Genomic DNA, 21,097 nt, shown 5'->3' on the forward strand with positions numbered 1-21,097 from the left:
GTTACAAGAAGAAATAGGACACAACACGTTGCCGAAAAAAAGGATCGTCTCCGTCACTTCGCGGTCGGAACGGACATGAATAGAATCGGTCACGGACGCGCGCGGACGCCGTCATTGTGATGTGGGCGGAATTCTTTTTTTACTTGGAGTCTGGCGTTCTTTAGCGATTATCTTTATTTACCTCCGAATGATGTCAAATTTATATTGCTGTGAAGTATGAGCCAAATAATTTTTTTTAAATGGAACAATATGTCTTGTCTCCTTTTTTTTTTATTTCTCAGAAAATTACAGAAGATACAAGTACGGCTGTTTGCATTTCTTGTATTTTTAGCAAACGATCAACAGAAACCATGGATAGTAAACCCATCACATGTCCTGTCGATATTTGAATTATAAGCAAAAGTTCTTTCTCGCTGGTTTGCTCAAAAAACACAGAATATAAAGATCTCGAGAAATCGGAGAAACGATCCAAGAGAGTCGAGCAAGATAGATGCGAGAAAGAGAGATAGAGAAGGAATGAGGCATAGTGGTGGTGTGTAGATGGATGGCATGGATGGTTATTTGGCATAACGCGGTGGGGATAAAATTCGACCGAAATATCGTACCGGAGCGGGAAACACGATGACACCGCCGGTCATCGTCGCCGAGCCGTTGTTAGCGAGAGCTGTGCAAACGAATTTTCCATTTAATCATCATTCATTGAAAGACACGGTAAGGGTTACTTCCTTCGTCGTCCTTCCGTCCTTGCAGCCCCCTCGTCAATGTGCGCTCCAATTTGCAATCACCTGTTAATTGCACCTGAGAATGCACGACGTTAAAGCCTTTATTGCTACAGTTTGACACGCTCAGCTGTATCTGTATCATACATACACACATTTGTAATCACTATTTATTTGTTAGCTATGACAAGAGGATATATGTTTGTCAAATAAGATTTGGATGCCTTGTGAGAAAAAATTTGTAATTAAAAAGAGTAAACATATATGGGAGATGTGTACATACTGATTAAGATTCACAGATTTATAGATATGTGTCTGCGACACGCTTTGCTGTCTGTATTTATATACAGACGTTCATAGCTATATTGTAAGCTTTGAGTAGCTGCATTTATATATAGGATGTATTTATAGATATGACAAGTGGGTCTATGTATGTCAAATGAGACTGATTAGACATGCACACACACACAAATTCTTTTATGGACAGGTTTTAAATAATAATAAAGATAATAGTAAATTTATTAGAAGTTTTTATGTCATTAGAGAGAAACTTTATTAAAAAAAAAAAAAATAAAAAAACTTGTTGAAAAATTTCTCAGATAATATTTAAATTTATGTAGAGAATTTTTACTTTGAAAGAAATATAAAAATTATAAATAATGAAAAGCTGATGGTTGTGTCAATGAAATATTAAGAGATAATAAATAATTAAAATAATTTAATTTATATCTTTGAAGAGATTTGATTTCTCAAAAAAAATTAATTATGTTAGTAATATATATATATTTTTTTGAAAAAAGATTAAAACAGATATTTTTAATAGTTTTTAATATTTATTTCTAATAATATCTAATTTTGATTACAGACAAGATATAATGGACAACAACGCTAAATACACAGTGATACCTCTTCATCATCGGCCTGAATTAATCAAAGATTGTTGTAAGTTACTTAATTCTGAATGGCCTCGAAGCGAAAGTGCACGGTGTGTTATGTTCTCCATAGTTTGAAAAATAGTTTACAAAGTTGGTAAAAATATAAGGAGCTAACTCACAACTTTTGTATTATTACATTGCAGAATGAAATCTCTAAATGTGTCTTGCGAAGATTTTCCTACATCTTTGGTTCTAATTAACAAAGATGATAAGGTTCTTGGACACTGCAAAATATCTTTGGTGGCCAAATCAAAAGTTAGCTGTTTCATAGAATCAGGTAAGGAAAACAAAATCCTGTTTTAATACTTGCATGTATAATGTTTGAATTAATTAAATAATTAATTCATTATATGTTATCAAATTAATCATACTTGTAATATATAATAAATCACAACGAAAGAAATTACATATTTTTGATATTTTAGTTGTGATTGACTATCGATATAGATCTCAAGGATTAGGATCTAGATTATTGCGCGGCGTGGAAGAGTACGTTGCGAAGAAGGGCTTGAAGAATGTCTACTTAAAGACTGACGGTCAGGAGGTGTTTTACTATAAAAACGGATACAAAGTATGTGATCCGTTCAAAGCATACGGTATTAACGACATCATAACCGCCAGTCCGCCCCTCGGAAGGAGCAAATTCAAGGAGCGAAATGGCGATCAATCTAACGGGCAGCCGCCACCGCCGCCACCTCCGATGCCGACGTTCCAACTGTCCAAGTTCTTCGACATGCGAATGCAGTCTCCAAAGACACACATGGTAAAAAAATTGTGATAGCATTACTATCAACATGTCGGAATGTTCCGTGCATTTTCTGCTTTGGCTAAGAGCTCCACACCGTGCATTCGCACAATAGATTGAAATTAAATGCTTAAAAACGAATACAATTATCAAAAATAGTAAAGAGTACAAAACAGGATAAATTATAGATTAAGAAACAGAATAAATGATAGATCAAGAAGCAGGATAAATTATAGATCAGGAAACATGATAAATTATACATTGAGATAGACAATTTAGCTCATTGTTCTTTAGTAGCGGACTTGGGCATTTTTGTTCCGAAAGTCATATGCACGTGAATAGAAGTCAATTTGAATGAACATTACTCGAAATTATTCGCGAGTAAAAATGCATTTGATTTTTCGATTTAACCGAACAACGTGAATTACTGAATACACCAAACTCTATTTATAAAAATTACAAAAATCCATATAGAAAATTATTTTAATTTTCTAACTTTAATATAGCTATTTATAATTCTAATTTATGGATGAATCAGTAAGCAGGTTTATCCTTAGCTTTTTAGTACAATTTGTTTCATAATCGTACCTCTATTTATTTCAAATATTATTCTTTCTTTATCTGTTGTCTCCAGCAACAGAATAACACGAATACGCTCACTCTTTTCCATCCAGCTCATGCAATTCGTTGATTGCAAATGCCAAACTTATCAAATGTGATTTCTAACAAATATACATATATAATTAATATATTTTTCCAATAGAAACATATGCCACGCATCTTATTATTCACACATCCCTGCATTTCCTCTTACATTATGATACTGTTGCAATACCACAGATTTTTTGATAATACTCGGGATTCTTGAGACACTCAACGAGAAATGCACCCAAGTCTTGCTTAGAGATGGCGCGTCCAGGTGAAGAATCAAACTTGACAGTGTACTTTGACTTTGGGGTGTCTGGAAGGCGCAAAACTTATAAGATTTATCGAAAAAGTCAATAATAGGCTTCGTTATGTTTCCTCTTTACACGTACCTGCTATATGTGGTGGTAATATTGCCACCCATTTTAAATCGCTCGCCTTAATTATATCAAACATGCGCTGATGATCTGCAGTCACATCCTTAAATATAGCAGGCACTGCCTCGGGTTTGTAGAATAAAAATGCTGAAAATTCCCAATAATTTATATTTTTTAGAAGAATATTTCAGCGAGTACGATGTTGGATGATCGACAGCAAATTTGATGAAATTAATAACGTTTTGCTATTTATATTATAACAAAATTAAATAATTTAATGCAGAAAGTCTCAAATGTGTACGAGAAGTGCCAGAAATGTCATGTAATATATTTCCAGTGTAGTAATTTTTTTTGTCCGGCATTTAATATATTTAAAATCTTTTTGCAATTATACTTTACCAGACAAACATACGGAGATCAATTCAACATTGTGCACTTTCATAGCATCCATTATGTTCTTCAAGCCCTGAGATAACACAGTAGTGGGACCTTAAAGTAGCAGAATATAATATATCATTATAGAACAACGAAGAGATAAATGTACATATCAATATTAAAAAAAGAAAAATATGTGAATGCATACTCAAGTCATTTCTGGTTCCAAGCACTACAACAACAGCATCTCTGTCAGCCACCGCTTTTGAAACTTGTTCCGCATTAATGACATCTCCAACAACTAATTCGATTTTATTTTTAAGATCTTTAGGAACCTTGGCTTCATCCCTTACAAAAGCTCTTACCTCCAAACCTAAGTAATAGATAATAATAATCAAACTGATACAAAGAACATATAGTATTTCATAATATTACAGATGAAGTCAATATATCAATGTATTGTATAATAAAATAGCAATTATTTGTATATATTATATATTTACTCTTAAATAGAAAAAAAATGTTAATTGTACTATTTCAATTTATATTACATCATTATATTACTTTATATATAGACTAAATGTTTGAATTTTATTATTCCTTTGAAAGAAGCAGCAGTTCAATGATATAATTCATTTGTTTTAATAAAATACTCTCATATTTCACACTTAAACAATGTATACAATTCGCTATTATATGCAAAACAAATTCCAATACTTCAATTTTTTTTTTTTTAACAACACTGACTGTACATAATTGACATGTTTGCATCGCTCAGAATAGCATTATCAATTAACATTAACAGTTTAAAAATATGAAAGAAATGCGCAATCATATGCTGCTTATTGCGCGAAATATAGTCGAAAAAATTACCGTTTTCCACGGCCGATCTCAAAGAACACAGGCCGGTCATTCCGGTAGCACCAAATATCACGATTCGTTTCATCTTACACACGATCACTTGTCACCAACCAATACGTCGTTATGCGTCGTTGTCACGAATGCACGCGATTATATCTGTCTCGCGAAGTACATAATGACAAATCATTCTTTTCGCGAGCGCCGTGGGGAGAACAACGATAAGCTAACACTAAATGCATCGATAACGATGATAATCAATCACAACTAAACTTCTCTTTCTTTTGCTTATGCAACACAGTTTATTGTTTGTTTATTTACGAGAGATATTCACAGAGATTCCTTGAATTCAGACCATAAATACAGTCCTTAAGCCCATTTATTTCTAAAAATAAATATTATAGTAATATTGTTAGTAATATTAATATAATAATTAAAAATTTTATTAATTATTATTATCAGACTTGTTTATTTTAGCTACTGTATTATTTTCTAATAAATTTTTGTACAGACTGAATAAATTATGCCCTATGCATAGATAAGTGTATTGAGTATTTTTATATCCGGCAATAACACGATAATAGCCGAATCGGATTGCAGCGTTATTTCACACTTTAGAACGCTACTTAAGATGATACGTTCGAAAGTGTGTGAAAAAAATAGAATTTAAGCATTTTTAAAAAAAATTCTAGGGATAAAAATACTCGTCGTAAAAGTTTCTACGAAATAATCTCCTATTGGTTCTGCCGATCATTAATAACAAAATTTTTATTTTGACTTTCTCATCTAAGTATAATCTATGGTCGGCGCTCATGATTGCACGCGCGCACCATGAGCAGCCATTTTGTCACGTTTATTTCTAAACGCATCCCCCCACCAGATCGAAAACAACCGAAGGTCGACGCTGTTCCTCGATTGAGTGATCTTGGTTAGGTTACTGGTTGCGTCGTACATTTTGGACTTTTAATAGTAAGTAAAATCGTGACAAACACCCGACATTGTTTGTTCGTCGTATCGCGTTGTACGTCGGTTCTTTTGCGTGCGGTCACACGCAACGATCCCGCGCCCTCGTTGCATCGGAATCGCGCGCGTTTCTTCAATGGCAGAGAAAGAGGGCTTCAGTTCACGCAAAGACAGCCAAGACGGTTCCGCGCCTACATTCCGAGGTCTGCTTCATTATAAGACGCGGCTATTCGTCGCGCCATTCGACTTCCTGTGCGGTGTTGTGGCAAAACGTCGGTTCCCGTTCGGCCGGATCCCGCCGACGCCACGTCTCCGACGACGCGACGCACCTCCCGTTATAACCTCCAATACTATATAACCTATATAATTATAACCTACGAGTTTCGAGACGTCAACAGACAGTCGCTGAATGCCGACGAGCGAACCTCGGCCGATTGCGCGCTACTTCGACCAACGCGATTATCGTTTGTCGCACGGCCAACAAGAAAAGAGGGGGGGACGCGGCTTACCGATATTACATATTCGCCGCTGTGTGTTGTTCGCGAGTCGAAAATCGAGTTCAAGCTCATTAAGAAATTCATCCTTTGTGTACGCGTGTCAATCGACGAATTTGTAAGCTGCGATTCTTCGAGGAGGCTTGCCTTTTATGATGTAATCGCGACTTCGTGAAATATTATCCGTACGCGCGCTGTGAAACCGATCGTCTCGTTACCGGCAGGAGGTCTCGTAATGTCGGACGATTTAGCGATAAGAACACAATTATATGTAAATGTTGAATGATTAACGAATTTCTGTCGATTATAAAGCTCGCGAATTACGATTTGTGTAACAGGTTCGTGAGACTGAAAGTTTCTTATTCATATTTGCAAGATCAGTTTTTAACTTATGTATTAAGAATGTGATATGTGTTAAAACCAGGCAGATGCAAAATTCAAACACCCATTAATCCCCATTATAGTGATTTCAGTGATCAAATAGTTTAAAATACCAAAGAAAAAAAAATGGATGTTGCCGGGGATTTAAATTTACAATGGGTGGGAGATGTAGAGCTTCACGAAGAAGTAATATGTGGTCTGGAGACACAGCTGGTCGCCTCGGAGGAAGAGGTGATTGGTGCTTGCGAGGAGGTGGCAGTGGAGGAAACTGTCGAATCTGTTCCTCATGTGGAGGCTACGACGGAGTCTGAGATATTGATGGTACCTCAGACTAATGACATGGAATCTATCTACATAGTTCCACAAGATCAAGGTCATGATTACTTGAATATACAAGTCACAGAGGAGGTAATAGCTGACAACTGGGATAGATCTGTTCAAGATGACGGGTAAATTTCATATAGTTATAATTTTAACAATTTCATTGCAATTTTAATAACTATTGAATACAAATTATATCGAAGATCACTTACGCGACTGAAATGTATGTTAACTAAAAAAATTTACGTCAACTGAAATAAATATATTAATGCAAGCATGAACACTAGCAATGATCTAAAAGATTATAACATTGATATTAAATTACAACTTTTTTGGAATTTATTCTATTAATTTTGAATACATTTCTACAGCTTCAAATTTTATCTGCCAAAATTTTACTCGCAAAGTCGACTCTTCGTGATTCTTTCCAAAATAAATTGCATTTAGCACACTAATAAGTAAAACTACCAACATTTAATTTTTATCTTGATGTATAATTATAATTTCATTAATTAGATTTATTGATATAATTTTAACTGTTTATAATTTTTTCAATGGATTATAATGTAACAAATTATTTCTTTTAAAGGGTCGAGATTCCCGACACAAAGATGACACAGGATAATCTATTGGAGTATGATGACATGGAAATACCATTGCCAATTGATCAAGATTCATATCAAAATGCTCGACCGTACCCATGCGACTTCTGCAGTCGTAGGTTTCGGAAGAAGGCAAATCTGATGAACCACATGGTGGCCCATCAAACGGATCGACCTCACGGCTGTAACTTATGTGGAGCGCGCTATGTACGCAAGTGTGATCTAAACAATCATCTGAAGATCCACGCTTACGCACCATCTTCTCGGGATGGTCTGGAGGACGAATTGAACGACGAAGACTCGATGGCGGTCGAGGAGGAGGATGTGACAGCTCCCAAAGGCAGGCGCAAGAAGGTTCAGTCAAGCGCGCCGCGTAAGCGAAAGAGTAACACCGCCGTTAGTATTCCGAAGCGCAACAACGCCGAGGACATCAAGATTGAGATGGGCAAGTATGTGTATAGCTCGTACAACAATGTGTACATACAAGACGACAACAAGCAATGGTTGGAGGACGATCTGACCGACGGTAATTCTGCACGCAGCGGCAATTACGCGTCCAGTTCAAGGTGGCAAATGGCGGAGATATCGTCTGTTACTTCCGAGCAGCCTGCACCACAGTGGCCAGTCACCGATCCCACCAAGCCGTACGTCTGTCAATTCTGTGGTGTTGGATTTGGTAGGGAGAAGGCACTGGCCTCGCATTCCCGCATTCACGGCGGTGACAGTCCATTTGAATGCAACTCGTGCGGGGAAATGTTTTGGGACATCAACACCTTGCGGGAGCATATGCGTGTGAAGCATGGCGGCATCATTCCGCAGCCAGCGTCCGATGCAGAGGACGACAACGACAACGACGCAACATACATGACAACGGACGATCATGAGAAATTCGGCGAGTTCTACTGCACCATATGTGGAGCGCCGTTCCATCGTCTGGATTTGTTCAAGCGACATCAAAAGTAAGGCCAAAGACAAATTTGTATCGAATATTTTATCTATTATAATTATCGTTTGCTTTGTAAATTTAAATATAAATTCCTAGCTTAGATATCAGATATGTGTGTATCGTACAAATATTTTATTAATGTAAGTTTGCATTAATGAGGAAATTATAATTGCTAATTATAATTGCTAATTATAATTTATAATTATTTATTGGAAAATTAATTTATTATTATTTATTGGAAACATTGTCAATTATTATGAACTTATTATATTTGGATGGTTTGAGATTGTTGTTAATATTAATGTCGAAAATTTTTATATGTAAAGTTTAATATTGTGTATATAGACTGCACATCAAGCAAGAAGGAAACACGGAGGAATCCAGTCAACATCATGTGTGCAATGTTTGCGGAGAGTGGTTCGAGGAGGCATTGGCATTATTGGCACACGCGGAACTTCACGCTTCAAGGTATAGTAGCTGTCATTGTCCAGCATTTCCTGTAACGGTCGATATAATTGCGGTATCAATAATATTCAGTTTCGTTGTCAATAGCATTCCGACTATAAAAATTAGTTTTGTTTCGTCGAATGATGTACCGCAATAATGTTGATTGCAAATGGAAACTGCCTCGGTTCTTTCTCCTCCGAATCGGACGAATTCGAATCACGTTTAGCGCATATACTTATTTCGTGATTTACTTATAACAAGATCTCCTAGTCGTCGTTGTCTACTGTGTGGCGCAAGAGGCCGTACCGAAGTAGAGATTGCAGAACATGTGCGCACGAACCATTCTGACGATGCGCCGCCGAATATGTGTATGTTATGTGGCAAAGTCTGCAAGGACAAACGCAGTTTGTTGAAACATTCGTGGATTCACAATGCCGACAAGACCTTTAGTTGTACACAGTGTGGTAAACGCTTTCACAGTAAAGCCAGACTACGACGGTGAGTGGAATAGCGTAAAATCTATCTTTGGACGCATTTTCATATTGTGTTATACAATGATAGAACAAAGAACTGAAGTTATTGGCTTTATTTTTTTCCTCGCAATACATTCAACCAACTTCTTTCTTCGTATATTTTTATTTGATTAATCGAACAAATCGCTGTGTTGCAGACATATGGCGTCGCATCGTAACAAGATGGTGGCCTGTGACGAATGCGGCGAAGAATTTCCCGACGGACGGGCTCTCGTCAGCCATCGACATTCGCATAATAAAGAATTAGGTGGCCGTTCGTTTCCGTGCCGAGAGTGCGGAAAGACTTTTGGAAGTCGTAGCTCGCAGCAGATCCATATACGAATCCACACCGGTGAAAGACCTTACGGTTGTCGGTTTTGCTGGAAAGCATTTGCCGATGGTGGCACTCTCAGAAAGCACGAACGTATCCACACTGGCGAGAAACCATATGTATGTGCAATTTGCCCCAGAGCCTTCAACCAGAGAGTAAGTTTATCATTTAAGCGTGCGAACGACAAATATGCATTTAAAAAAAGGAATAATTAATTATATGAATCTTGTATTATTTTTTTGTATCTTGATAATTCAAATGGCGAATAGCTAACATATATATATATAATATTTAAATTTAAATAAATTCTAAATTTGGCACTACGTCAAGTAATTTCACACGAAATCAGAGATTACAAAGCGTGTAACGTTGGAATAAGATTAAATCCATATTTTACACGATTACAAGATGATTGCACAGATATTTAAAATTCTTATTCTCTTCATCACAGGTGGTTTTACGAGAACACGTACGCGCTCATCATTCCGGTCCAGATCCGAAGTCTGTAAATAGCGTGACACCTTACGTGTGCAAAGTGTGCGACCAGGCTTTCAGTACACCCGAGGAAATAGTAGCGCACATTGTGAAGCATTGCGATGATAATACAGCGCGTAAACGCCAGCCACAGACTGGACCGCGCAAGTACAAAAGAAGACGTAAGATGAAACCCAACGAAACGAACACGATGGTGCGCAAGAATGAGTTCACGTACGAGATGATGGAGAGCAGCGGCGGTGGCGGTAGCGCCGGTGGTGCCGGCGCCGCCACCGGATCCGACTCGGAGGACAATACGAAGCGGAAGCTCGGCAAGAAGAACAAGCAGCAGCATCGGTCGAACGTTGAAGAGGGCTACCAGAATGTGTTGAAGAGTTTCGAGAGCTCGTTGCAAAACATAAACTCGATCGTGAGTAACTCGAAGCTGAACACGACCAAGGCAAAGTTCTCGAAGAAGAAGCTGCGTAAGGAAGAGAAAAAGCAGGAGGCGCAAGCATCACCACAGTCAGGCCGGCCAAAGATGATTCACACGCAAAAGACGCGAGTCCCCGTGGAAGTGGGCAGTGACGGGGCAAAGAAAGGTCAGAAGACGAAGACGATGGTGACGCGGACGCCGAAGGTGATGCCGAACGAGCACAAGGCTGGCGTGTTCCCGGGCGGCGAGCGGAATCGGCCGCGCACGAAGAACGTCAGCTATCACGTGGAGGGTAAGCAGCAGATTGCGCCGGCCACGTTCCCGGTGAAGAAGGAGAACGCGCCTTCTGTGCAGGCACAGCAGAAATTAGTGGTTATCAAGCAAGAGCCGGGTATACAGAAAACCGTCGGCGACAGTCACAGAAACAACAACGGCAATATCCTCGCTCTCGGCGAGGGCCAAGAGTCGTCGACCAAGAAGAAGCCGCCGGCCCTGAAGAAGACCAGAAGACAGAGACACGTAATAGTGAAGCAGGAAGCGAACGTGGTGCTCGAGCCGGCTATGGAGGAGCAGCAGCAGCATATGCAGTTGCGTAACAACAACAATAAGAACAACAGCGCCGACACGGCGCGACTGATGGAGCACGCGGTGGACGGTAGTAATCTGGAGGTCGCCTTCGAGGCGAGTGTCGTCACCGCCCAAGAAGAGGATCAGGACGACGACGATGACGAGGAGGAGAGCATACTGCCTCATGACGTCAGTGCTGAGGAAATCGGCAACGGGGACAATAACGTCAAGTTGAGTGTAAAGGTGGAGTCGACGTCGCCGGCAAGGATGCTCGCGGTACACAGTGTTATCACGCCGGTGGACGATGTACCGGAGACGATAATACCGGACGCGGTTGAGTACACGTGTGAAATGTGCGCCGCGGTGTTTTCTAGCCGCGCTGAGCTGTTGGTGCATGTACCAATACACATTTGATTTGATAATTTGTCTGAGCCGGAAAACGGCGCGGGGGTTTGTTCTACTTCTGCAGCATACTTGATCCAAACAAATATGTTAAAGCAGCAACTTGTTTAATCAACATACCTGATTGATCTATCTGATCTACCTGATGACGTATATCCAATTTGATTGAACAGTATGTTGAGCAGGTAGATTGCGATATAATACGCGATATAATATTATTTGTAGTACGCAGTATAATATATAATTATTTGTATTATGAAGATAGAGCCATAGTTATGTTTTTTTTTGAACGAGATAATAATCGAATGTAATTTTGATGCATACGACATGCAAAAGAGAATCAGTTCGGAGTTAAGCATTGTCTCGAACACTAAACAATCAAACGTGAAGCACCTACTATCTCATTAAAATTTTGAATTTTCGTTGGATCTGACTTGCCAGATTTTATAAAATTAACGACTTTGTTCTTGTACATACTCTAGTTACGTTCTTAAGTTCTTTTTTGATATTATAGAACATGATATCAAATATATATATATATATATTTATATACATACATATATATACATATATTTATATATATACATATATTTATATATACATACATATAGATATATATATACATATATTCATATATATATATATATATATATTTACACACACCTGCACACACGTGTATGTATGTTTGTATGTGTGTATGTATATATTTATGTAATATATGTGATTATTAATTATATATATAAATAATATATCTATATTCAAAATTGTATAAAAATGCCGCACTGATATGACTGTTATTCTCAAAATATAATAAATGATTATAGGTTTGTTATTCCATTACATTGTGTGGCTGCGAGTTTATGAATCTACCTGATTAAGATACCTTTTTTTATTGATTACCACAAGAGATCTCGTTTAAGTTTGTGCAAAGGAGAATGAGAAAAAAAATCAGATTGGTATAATACTAGTGTGTATCGCGAGAAATTTATGTTGAGTCTTAATTTGCGGTGATATATTCTGCTCATCAGATCAACGAATTTTCCACGGTTATTTATTTATTTAATTAATTATTTTCATCGATATATTTCTATAATGTAATTAAGAGCGACAATTTGAAGGCGAAAACTAATAATTTATTACATGTATTATTTCTTTGACTTATTACATTTAAAGCATATGTTCAATTTAAGCACAGATGATATAAATAATTTTGCAATTCAATTAGGTAACTAAATAAAGGATATACTTTTTAATGCAAAAGCACTTTTAAATTAGCGCTTTTTATGTTTGCTTTGATCAATGTAAGTCTTATATACAAAAGGAAATTTTATCTTCCATATATGTTATATAGATTAATATTGTTTTTTATTGAGCATAAAATTTAGTGTTAAAATTTAGTGTAAAGTTGAGTTGCGTGGGGCAGGTGTAAACATGAAATATTTTTTTATTTAAAAATTACGATGACGAATAGTATATCGGGTTTAACATTTTCCTGTTACACATTCTTGCCATTTTTTAAAAATTCTTTTCGACTTACTCGGATAACGCTATCTCAATGATCAGACTCACTAACGCGTTGCGTGCGCTCATGATAATTACATTAGTTGTCGAAAGTACGTAGCAAAACAATTGTATAACTTATGGAATGTTTAAAGAAGAAAAGAGAAACCACAACCCGAATATATCCACGGTTAATATGTCTGTATTTTAAAAACAAATGTTTGTAATTAAATTTCCAGGCAATTAATCAAAAAGAAATAGAGAATTCAGGAAAAGAAGAGATGGAAGAAAAAAGAACAGGCGAGCGTGTTGCTCTATTTTTGTAGTCTAAAAAAAACGTATTTTGAATACGACAAAAATTCCCGTACTGCGTACTCGAAGCGCGTGTTTTGCGATAGGATGCGTGTATGTACATTTTATTGTTTGATACTGTGATGATATAGATTCGGCGTACAGTGCCTACTCAATTTTATTTCTATCTCTTTCGAAGGAAAAAAAAAAGCGAGAATCAATTAAAAGGATATTGGCTTGACGAGATCGGAGGATTCGAATTTTGATGCGGAGAAGCGAATCTGGAAAAGATCTCGACGTCGTGAGATGAGATGAGATTGCGTCGTTGAAGAAAGCTTCGCACTATAGCAGAAAGATGTTTTAAGGTAGCATAATTTTTTAGTTAAATACGATAAAAAGTTTTATAACAAATTCGCTGTTTATTCTAATTTTTTTTTTTCGTTTTTGGAAACATTAATGATTAAAGTTATCCAAACTTCAAAATAAACATTTATTCTTAAAAAGGATAATAACGCGCGCGCGCGCGCGTTTATTTTTTATGATTTTAAAAAAGGGACTCGTCGAAATGGATGGTAGTTTTCTTTATGCGACACAATTTCATCCGATCTCTGCGTTTGAAACGCTTTCTATCGCATATTATATGCCACACAACAAAGTTGACGACTTCCTTTTAGCAATACTGTAGAGATTTGTACACACAGCAATTACAAGGCAGGGATTGAAATCAATCATGTGTTAAAGCGGACCTCGGGTGCCGCGGAAATATATGCACTTTTCAATCTTGTAGGCAAGGACCGAGAGAGACTATTGCTGCAATGGAATATACGAATTGTCCCTCACTTGTACAGTACGTTTTAGGGACGAGAAATATATGACCAATGTAAGATAAAAAGATAACAAAGTATCGTAGAGAAGAATATATATATGTAATATATACATGTATTCACACACATACGCTAATGCGAATAATTCGTTAAATCCCTGAATCTTCGCGAAAGAACTGTACCATGTGCGATTACATTCCTGCGTTTACATCATCTGCGATCGATCGTGCGTCTCCTGAATTCACCTGCGCTGCAGAACAGCCCGGTGCGATTACGTCACGACGAACTACGTCGATCGCAGAATCTGCAAGATTGTAAGTAAAAGCGCAGAAATAGTAGAGCGAAGAAAATTAAGACATGTACACACATTTTTCAAATGCGAGAGTTGACTCGTATATAAATGTAAGTAATTCTTTCTAATAATAAGGCAGAACTTACAGTAAGATTAGTCCTAGTACGTGTAACAAAATAATTGTATGATGAAAATTTCATTGAAATTGATGAATAAGGATAAGAATGAAGTGTGTGAAAAAAAAAGATAGAGAGCGAGAGAGAAAGGTGACGGATGTGCGAGTGTGCGTGTGTGCTTGAACTGTAAACTAATCTTCGAAGTATGTATAGATTTGTAAGCACGCACTGTCAAAAAAAAGTAGTGTTCGTTCTTCACATATATAGCGACACTTGTAAGACCGCGCGTACTCGCGCGTTTCTTCAGGGACGAGAATAGAGAAGAAAGGAAACACATGTACATAATTATATCACTTTGGACATGGTATAGCGGTTTACTGTTAATCATAGTTGTACCTTTCTTTTTTTTTTCCCATTGAATAAATCATCGGTAGTTATATGGATACGTGTCGCACGTATGACGTTTCTACCTTCTACTCACCGTAGAGCCACTGTATATGTACAATTTTACATTCGAAGGTGTCAAAGGTTTGAAATTGATTACGCATTACTGTTATTATTAGCGTTATTGTCATTGTAATTATTATGTATTGTTATTATCAACATTATAATTATATTATCAAATTCGAGAACAAATTTAATGATTAATGAAATTTGACGCCGAATTATTAATTGGCTACGGAATGAAATCGCAGACACTGTAGATCTCTTTCTCGAAGCCCATGCAAACGACGGAAAAGATGATGAGGATCGCTCCGGTCAGACTGGTCGACGTGGGCTTGTCGCCAAAAATGTACACCTGGATCAGGTACGCCAGAATGATGTCGAGCGATCTCGTGACCGAGACCTTACCCGCGCCCTCGATTTTCAGCGCTTTCGTCACCAGCACCTGGCCGGTCAGGCCGGTGACCACCACCAGCGTGATCTGGACCCAGGTGAGGTAGTCGTGCGGCAAGCGTAGCTTGTGAATTTCGTGGATGCCGCCCGACACCGTGAAGTAGAAGAAGACGGAGGCGGCGAGCGACCAGCAGGATAGATTCAGCACCAGGATGGAGTAGTGTATCTCGGAACACTTCCTCATGACGACCATGTTGAGCGCTGTGAAGAGAGTCGCCAGGATGGCGCACAGGTATCCCATGAGATTGTAGTGCTCGGCATGATGCATCTGAAAGAGGAAAGGTGTCCGATTAATGCTGCAAAGTTCTCTTTAAAGAGAAACAACGCGGAATAAATTTGCGCCCTCGTAAAGGACCGCCTTTGCTTTCTTTTTACTTTGAAATACCTGGAACAGGAAGGGCGGCCTGGCAACGAGGACGACGCCCGTGAGAAGCGTGCAAACCACCACTACGCGTAAAACACCGCAGGGCTCCTTCAGGAAGAGGAAAGATAGCGCGATGACGATAACCGGCGAGCTGAATATGATCGTTGTGGCATCGCCAAGGGGCAATTCTCGGAAGCTGTAGTACAGCAATGACAGTGTCATGCCGCCAACTAACCCCTGATGAACGAATAGGTAATTAGAACAAATCAATGGAATGGTCACAAGAAGCAGAGAATATCGCTTCTTACAAGTTTCTTAAAAATTAAACAAGAGATGAAGTAAAAAATCATAAATACAGAAATGGAATATTAATATGCACAACACCCGATTATACAGGGTGTTTCGTAAATACCTAACACTGAGTACGAGATTCCTTGTATAAAAGTGAGTAATAAAAGTTCTTATAAAAAAAGTCAAGAGACCAATAGTTTTTGAATGGTGACCTGTTGAAGTTGACCAATGACGGAGCGGAACTCAGGCACGGCGCGTTCGAACAGGCGAGAAACGCGCCCGCGGTTCTCGCGAATTCCACGAGCTGCGAAACAGGCTGCAGCAGCCGTGCCTGAGCGCCCGGTAGTTCCGCTCCGTAATCGGTCAACTTCAACAGCTCACCATTCAAAAACTATTGGTTTCTTGATTTTTTTTATAAGAACTTTTATCATTCACTTTTATACAAGGAATCTCGTAGCGTACTCAGTGTTAGGTATTTACGAAACACCCTGTATATCGCGATATTTTTGATCATTATTGTATCATTCCCTTCATTAATGTTAATAACATCTCATAAGAGATGCGCTCCCCTCGTTATCGAGGAATATGAGCTTTGTCTCAATACAATCCCCGATTCTTCTCGTAAGCTAAGCTTCGTCGATGTATGTGGAGACACAGGTGTTATGAATGAATAATGTTCGTCGCGAATCTTTTCCGGCTTAATGCAATAATATGATACACGTCGTAAAAAAGCCGGCAGATAAGCGAGTAATTATCTCGTACGTAGTTGAGATGCAAACGACCAGTTCTGTGTTACAGTGATAGACATTTCTTTCACGGAACTGAGTGACCAAACGTCGTTACGTAAACAGAGCTTCGGACTAAGAGGGATGAAATTTCACACGCGTTTTAGATTACGATGTTGCCTCTATAATATTTCAAAGCCGCGAAGGAAAAACATTGAACCGTCCGGTTTCAATGCATCCATTCGATCTATTAATTGCTATCACTATAAATTTCGTCAACTAAAATCAAAACAATACTATATACATAAACATAATTATATAAAAAGAATACCAGCCTATTTGATATGAAAAGAATGATAAAATGTATAGAAACAATTGAATCCACTGAAATCTGAATTACAATTTGCTGTTATACAGACACGATTTTATTTCTAATTGAATTATATTATGAAACTTGAAAGATTGGCAATTAATAGATTGCAGACGTATATTTCAGGAATTGTATTGAATGCAATTCAAGATGAGCGATGGGAAAACGGAGCTTTACCTGAAAATGTATGAGTATTCTTCGGCCGGAAGGGCCGAAGAGATCGTTGGACGTTCTGCAGGCCACGACGGACATCGCCAATATTTGCACCAAGGCGCGGATGGCCAGCAGGATCATGGGATCGACATTGCGGACCGCCTTGACCAGAGCCGAGCTGACGGTGAAGAAGGTGCCCGACAGAAACGCCAGGAACACCCCGTACCACTTGGTGCCGTCCCGGTAGTTCTCGCTATTGTTGCCGAATTGTTCGGTATAATGGTAGGCCGGATGGATGCTGTTGTAGGAGGCGGTGGACTCTATGCTGAACTTCATCGTGATGTAACACAGGACCAAGGTAAAGAGTAAGCGATTGCCTCGAACGGTCGACACTTGCACTGCCGTACCGTTCCGCACATCTGCGACGTCCGTTCGCAATTAGCATAAACTTAGACGACGGATGGATTATTAAGGATTAATGACGCTAGGAAGATTCGAGCAAGTGGAGCGACGGCTGTGAGAAAAGTCTGTGTATAGTAATGTTGATATAAAAATAACGAAATTACATTTCGGACAGAGTAGCGTCAAGAGGAGGATATCATGTCCTGCGAACATGATATATTTATGAGGATTCACTTCCACCGAAAGCGATCTTTTATTGAATTGTCAAAATTAGAAAAAACGATAAATCTTTAGAGTTTTGTTCAGTTGTAATTGTGTGGTAGATCGGAATGAATTTGTGTTGAATTTTAATGCGGCCTTATATTCGTTTAAGCAGCTATATTTATTCGTAGGCGCGTTAAAGCGAGTGAAATAATTTTAGTTTTTTTTTAACAAATATATCTTTATTTTTATATTATAGAACAAAGGCTAAAGTTTTTCATATTGTACAAATTATAACAAAATATATTATTAATATATCTTCTTATCTGTTGCTCACAACAGTTGGTTTGTACATGGAGTTACCTGATAAAACCCAACCCATAGTAAAAATTCGGCAATTTATGGGATCAATCTTTTCCAAACTGTAATTTGTTGGGTGGCTGATCGACACGATAAAGCGTGGCTGCCACATTGAAATAGCCCTCGTACTCAATAGTTTCTGGCGTCGTATCGATATGATAATGTCCACCTAATCGACTTTCCTCGTAGGCACTATGGAAATGTTGAACCCTGAGATCTAAGTCCTGAAAGGAAAAGAAAACGAATATTTAAAATAAAAACGTGTGAAAATAATCGTTTGAAACAATTTATAAAACTATCTTGGATGTGTTCCATCGATTGTTTTGCTTTTGCATGTATATTTTTTTACAGGCATCAGAAAAAAAGTCTCATACTTAATATTTTTTTTCAAATATTCCTGGATTACTTACTGTCTCAGCGCTGACGAAAGTGCCAACAGCTATCAGAGGAGTTTTCATGTCGTAGAAATGTAACCACTCATTAAGCTGGGCCTCGGAATTCAATGGAGTGTCCGAAAAATCTGGCATAATGTGTTGCTTCACTTTTCCATTGTTCATCACGAACGTGCCACCCAAACCTGTTTACCAATATTCGAGAGCTGTTTAAGTTTCTGTGGTATTTATCTTTATGCTACAGCTGATAATTTACAAAACTTACCAACGAGCTTATCTTTATATTGGTTTCCCAATGCTTTCTGCATACAAGATATGAAATCCAGTTTTCCAGTACGTTTTTTAGCGTGCACCTTTATAACTTTTCCCGGTTTACCTTCGCATACATACAGATTGGCCAACAACGCGAAAGTTGTTTCATCCTCATTGGCTGGTAATCGCTGGAGTATGCACTCACCATTTCGCTTATTTACAAAAGCATAATGTGTTCCATTTGCTACTCCCATGCCATACGAAGAGCCTTCGCAAACTCTATTGTTTACTACATTTAACTTCATAACAAGCTGAAACAAATATTTTTTCAGCATGTTTCATGCACATACAAACTTGAAATATTATTATCAGTTGATATGATTTACTCAAAATACACACTTCACAATTGGAACTTGTATGTGGCCACGGTCCAGCTCCTGCGCCAATGACGAGAGTATCACGATTATAATTTATGTGTTTCAGTATTGTCTTAATATCATAGAACTTGTCTCTCTGTACAGTTGGTAGAAGATAAGCCGGACCACCAACTTCCAAAATAATTGGAGTACCACACAAGCCTGGAAGAATAATCTCTTGATCCAAACGTATAAAATTTGAAGGAATTAGAGATTGATTATATTCTCCTTTCTCTTATACCTTCCCGGTAAAAATTGTAGGGCCATCTGCCAAAGTCAGGACAATCCACCAACTCAACAGTAGTCTCCGCAAAGTTTGTAGTCAATCCTTCTGTTAGAACTAGCATTGCGTAATACAAAAAATCATATTATTTACAGTTTCCTTTTAATGTATAAAATGTTGTATAATTACCACTCATTAACTCATTGAGAGGAGGTTGATGCAATGGCCTTGATGTAATGTTTATTTCAGATGGATCCAAAGGTTTCATCTTGCCGGATTTTTTAATTCCTCTTGAAAATTAATAGACTAATAAACAGCAATAAGATTGGTTTGGATCAGTGGAATGATACTGAGGTAAGAGCTATATATCAAGCTATATATACAGTAATTGATAAATCTTATCTAATCATGGCATATAGTTCTGTCTTCTTTCAAAACAAGCTAACCAGATTTTGTGAAAAATTGCATATAAGCAATTATGAAGAGATAACTTTTCTAGGTAAAAGATAAAATTTTTTCCAATATTTACAAAAACAGAACTAGATTAAAAACTTAATGTGTGTTCGTGTGTAATTTTTAATATTAAATAGCAAACATTTTCATGTTGACAATATTGTATCATCGATTCAATGTGAATTTAAAAAAAATTATTTTATTCGTCAAACGATACACAAAAAACACATATTACATATGTGCGTAAGAGATATTGAAATAATGCAATATATATAATAATTATGTGAGAGTAAACATTACATTTATTGCACAATATTATGTTATTGAAGTGCTTACCACGAGTAGTTTGTCAATCTTATCAAATGATTTCCTCCTATGTGTACAATGTACACATGTACATACATCCACCATATCCATGTTACACAGTTGTACACAATTATACATGCTCATGTGACCGTTTCAATTGGTATGACAAATTTCTACAAAACATAGCTCTTAAAGTAAATCAAAGCGCAAAAAATTGACAGAAAAGACTGTGAGCCACATGTTGTAACGCAAATAAATACGTTATATATATATCTTCGCAGCAGCTTACGACTGTACCGATTGTACTCGAGTTGTCGTTCTTCAACAGCTCAACGATGTAGTGTGTTGCCGCTAGATAGCGCCTGCTATTCAGTTCTCTTCGGCGATTCCAGTTGGTAACCGAATCCGTCCAAATAAGCGAATTGTTGCACATGTTCTGGTCGAAATATTTTTTAATTCAAAGGTATGTAAGATTTGAAGCAATTATAGATTGCTTGCCTTCTCTTTTATCTAATACATTCCCGATAATAATTGCAAATCCACTCGGAGACGTTAGTCTGATTGTGAGTCAATTACTTTAACAATGGTCGTCGTGTCATCGTGTGCATTATTAAATGGCGACACAACGAGAAAACAATTGTATTTATCGCGCCGAATCTATTTCAAAATCTGCACAATTTTTGTCATCAATTCATCGTTGCTGAGGAGAAAAAAAGTAAGACTTTTTTTGTCGATTGAT

At 37.6% G+C, this 21,097-nt stretch overlaps 5 protein-coding genes across 11 annotated transcripts; 2 read left to right on the top strand and 3 right to left on the bottom strand.

The window, feature by feature from the left end:
• The first annotated feature begins 39 nt into the window (after positions 1-39).
• On the top strand, positions 40-3,169 carry Naa80 (N-alpha-acetyltransferase 80). Of its 2 annotated transcripts, XM_012371150.2 has the most exons (5): positions 40-214; positions 332-711; positions 1,585-1,704; positions 1,798-1,931; positions 2,080-3,169. In XM_012371150.2, exons 3-5 carry the CDS (start codon positions 1,595-1,597, stop codon positions 2,430-2,432), a joined length of 597 nt encoding a protein of 198 aa, XP_012226573.1. In that variant the 5' UTR covers positions 40-214; positions 332-711; positions 1,585-1,594; the 3' UTR covers positions 2,433-3,169. The 2 variants fall into 2 exon arrangements, with proteins under 2 accessions (XP_012226573.1, XP_012226574.1); XM_012371151.2 differs by lacking the exon at positions 40-214 and having other exon boundaries at positions 342-711; positions 1,585-1,661.
• LOC105674651 (flavin reductase (NADPH)) lies at positions 2,946-5,133 on the bottom strand. 2 transcript variants are annotated; one of them, XM_012371149.2, is made up of 6 exons: positions 4,670-5,133; positions 4,005-4,169; positions 3,821-3,910; positions 3,437-3,568; positions 3,214-3,360; positions 2,946-3,121 (listed from the first exon to the last, which is right to left on the bottom strand). In XM_012371149.2, the coding sequence occupies exons 1-5, from the start codon at positions 4,740-4,742 to the stop codon at positions 3,215-3,217; spliced, it is 606 nt and encodes a 201-aa protein (XP_012226572.2). In that variant the 5' UTR covers positions 4,743-5,133; the 3' UTR covers positions 2,946-3,121; position 3,214. The 2 variants fall into 2 exon arrangements, with proteins under 2 accessions (XP_012226572.2, XP_012226571.2); XM_012371148.2 differs by having other exon boundaries at positions 2,946-3,360; positions 4,670-5,124.
• Positions 5,134-5,494: 361 nt separating this feature from the next.
• LOC105674616 (uncharacterized) lies at positions 5,495-14,920 on the top strand. Of its 5 annotated transcripts, none has more exons than XM_012371080.2 (7): positions 5,495-5,623; positions 6,576-6,941; positions 7,403-8,374; positions 8,707-8,829; positions 9,070-9,306; positions 9,479-9,806; positions 10,103-14,920. In XM_012371080.2, exons 2-7 carry the CDS (start codon positions 6,619-6,621, stop codon positions 11,540-11,542), a joined length of 3,423 nt encoding a protein of 1,140 aa, XP_012226503.1. In that variant the 5' UTR covers positions 5,495-5,623; positions 6,576-6,618; the 3' UTR covers positions 11,543-14,920. The 5 variants fall into 5 exon arrangements, with proteins under 5 accessions (XP_012226503.1, XP_012226506.1, XP_067206738.1 ...); XM_012371083.2 differs by having other exon boundaries at positions 5,536-6,941; positions 7,403-7,864; positions 7,958-8,374; XM_067350637.1 differs by having other exon boundaries at positions 5,536-6,449.
• A 23-nt stretch (positions 14,921-14,943) lies between these two features.
• Positions 14,944-18,029, bottom strand: LOC105674617 (solute carrier family 35 member G1-like). Its single transcript, XM_012371085.2, has 3 exons — positions 17,378-18,029; positions 15,836-16,051; positions 14,944-15,718 (listed from the first exon to the last, which is right to left on the bottom strand). Exons 1-3 carry the CDS (start codon positions 17,687-17,689, stop codon positions 15,230-15,232), a joined length of 1,017 nt encoding a protein of 338 aa, XP_012226508.1. The 5' UTR covers positions 17,690-18,029; the 3' UTR covers positions 14,944-15,229.
• Positions 18,030-18,170: 141 nt separating this feature from the next.
• LOC105674618 (ester hydrolase C11orf54 homolog) lies at positions 18,171-20,623 on the bottom strand. The gene is made up of 7 exons (XM_012371086.2): positions 20,389-20,623; positions 19,789-19,905; positions 19,618-19,716; positions 19,360-19,538; positions 18,974-19,271; positions 18,727-18,893; positions 18,171-18,540 (listed from the first exon to the last, which is right to left on the bottom strand). Exons 2-7 carry the CDS (start codon positions 19,865-19,867, stop codon positions 18,364-18,366), a joined length of 999 nt encoding a protein of 332 aa, XP_012226509.1. The 5' UTR covers positions 19,868-19,905; positions 20,389-20,623; the 3' UTR covers positions 18,171-18,363.
• Between the last annotated feature and the right edge of the window lie 474 nt (positions 20,624-21,097).

Source organism: Linepithema humile, chromosome 1 (genome assembly GCF_040581485.1).
Source record: "Linepithema humile isolate Giens D197 chromosome 1, Lhum_UNIL_v1.0, whole genome shotgun sequence".
Lineage (NCBI taxonomy): Eukaryota > Metazoa > Arthropoda > Insecta > Hymenoptera > Formicidae > Linepithema > Linepithema humile.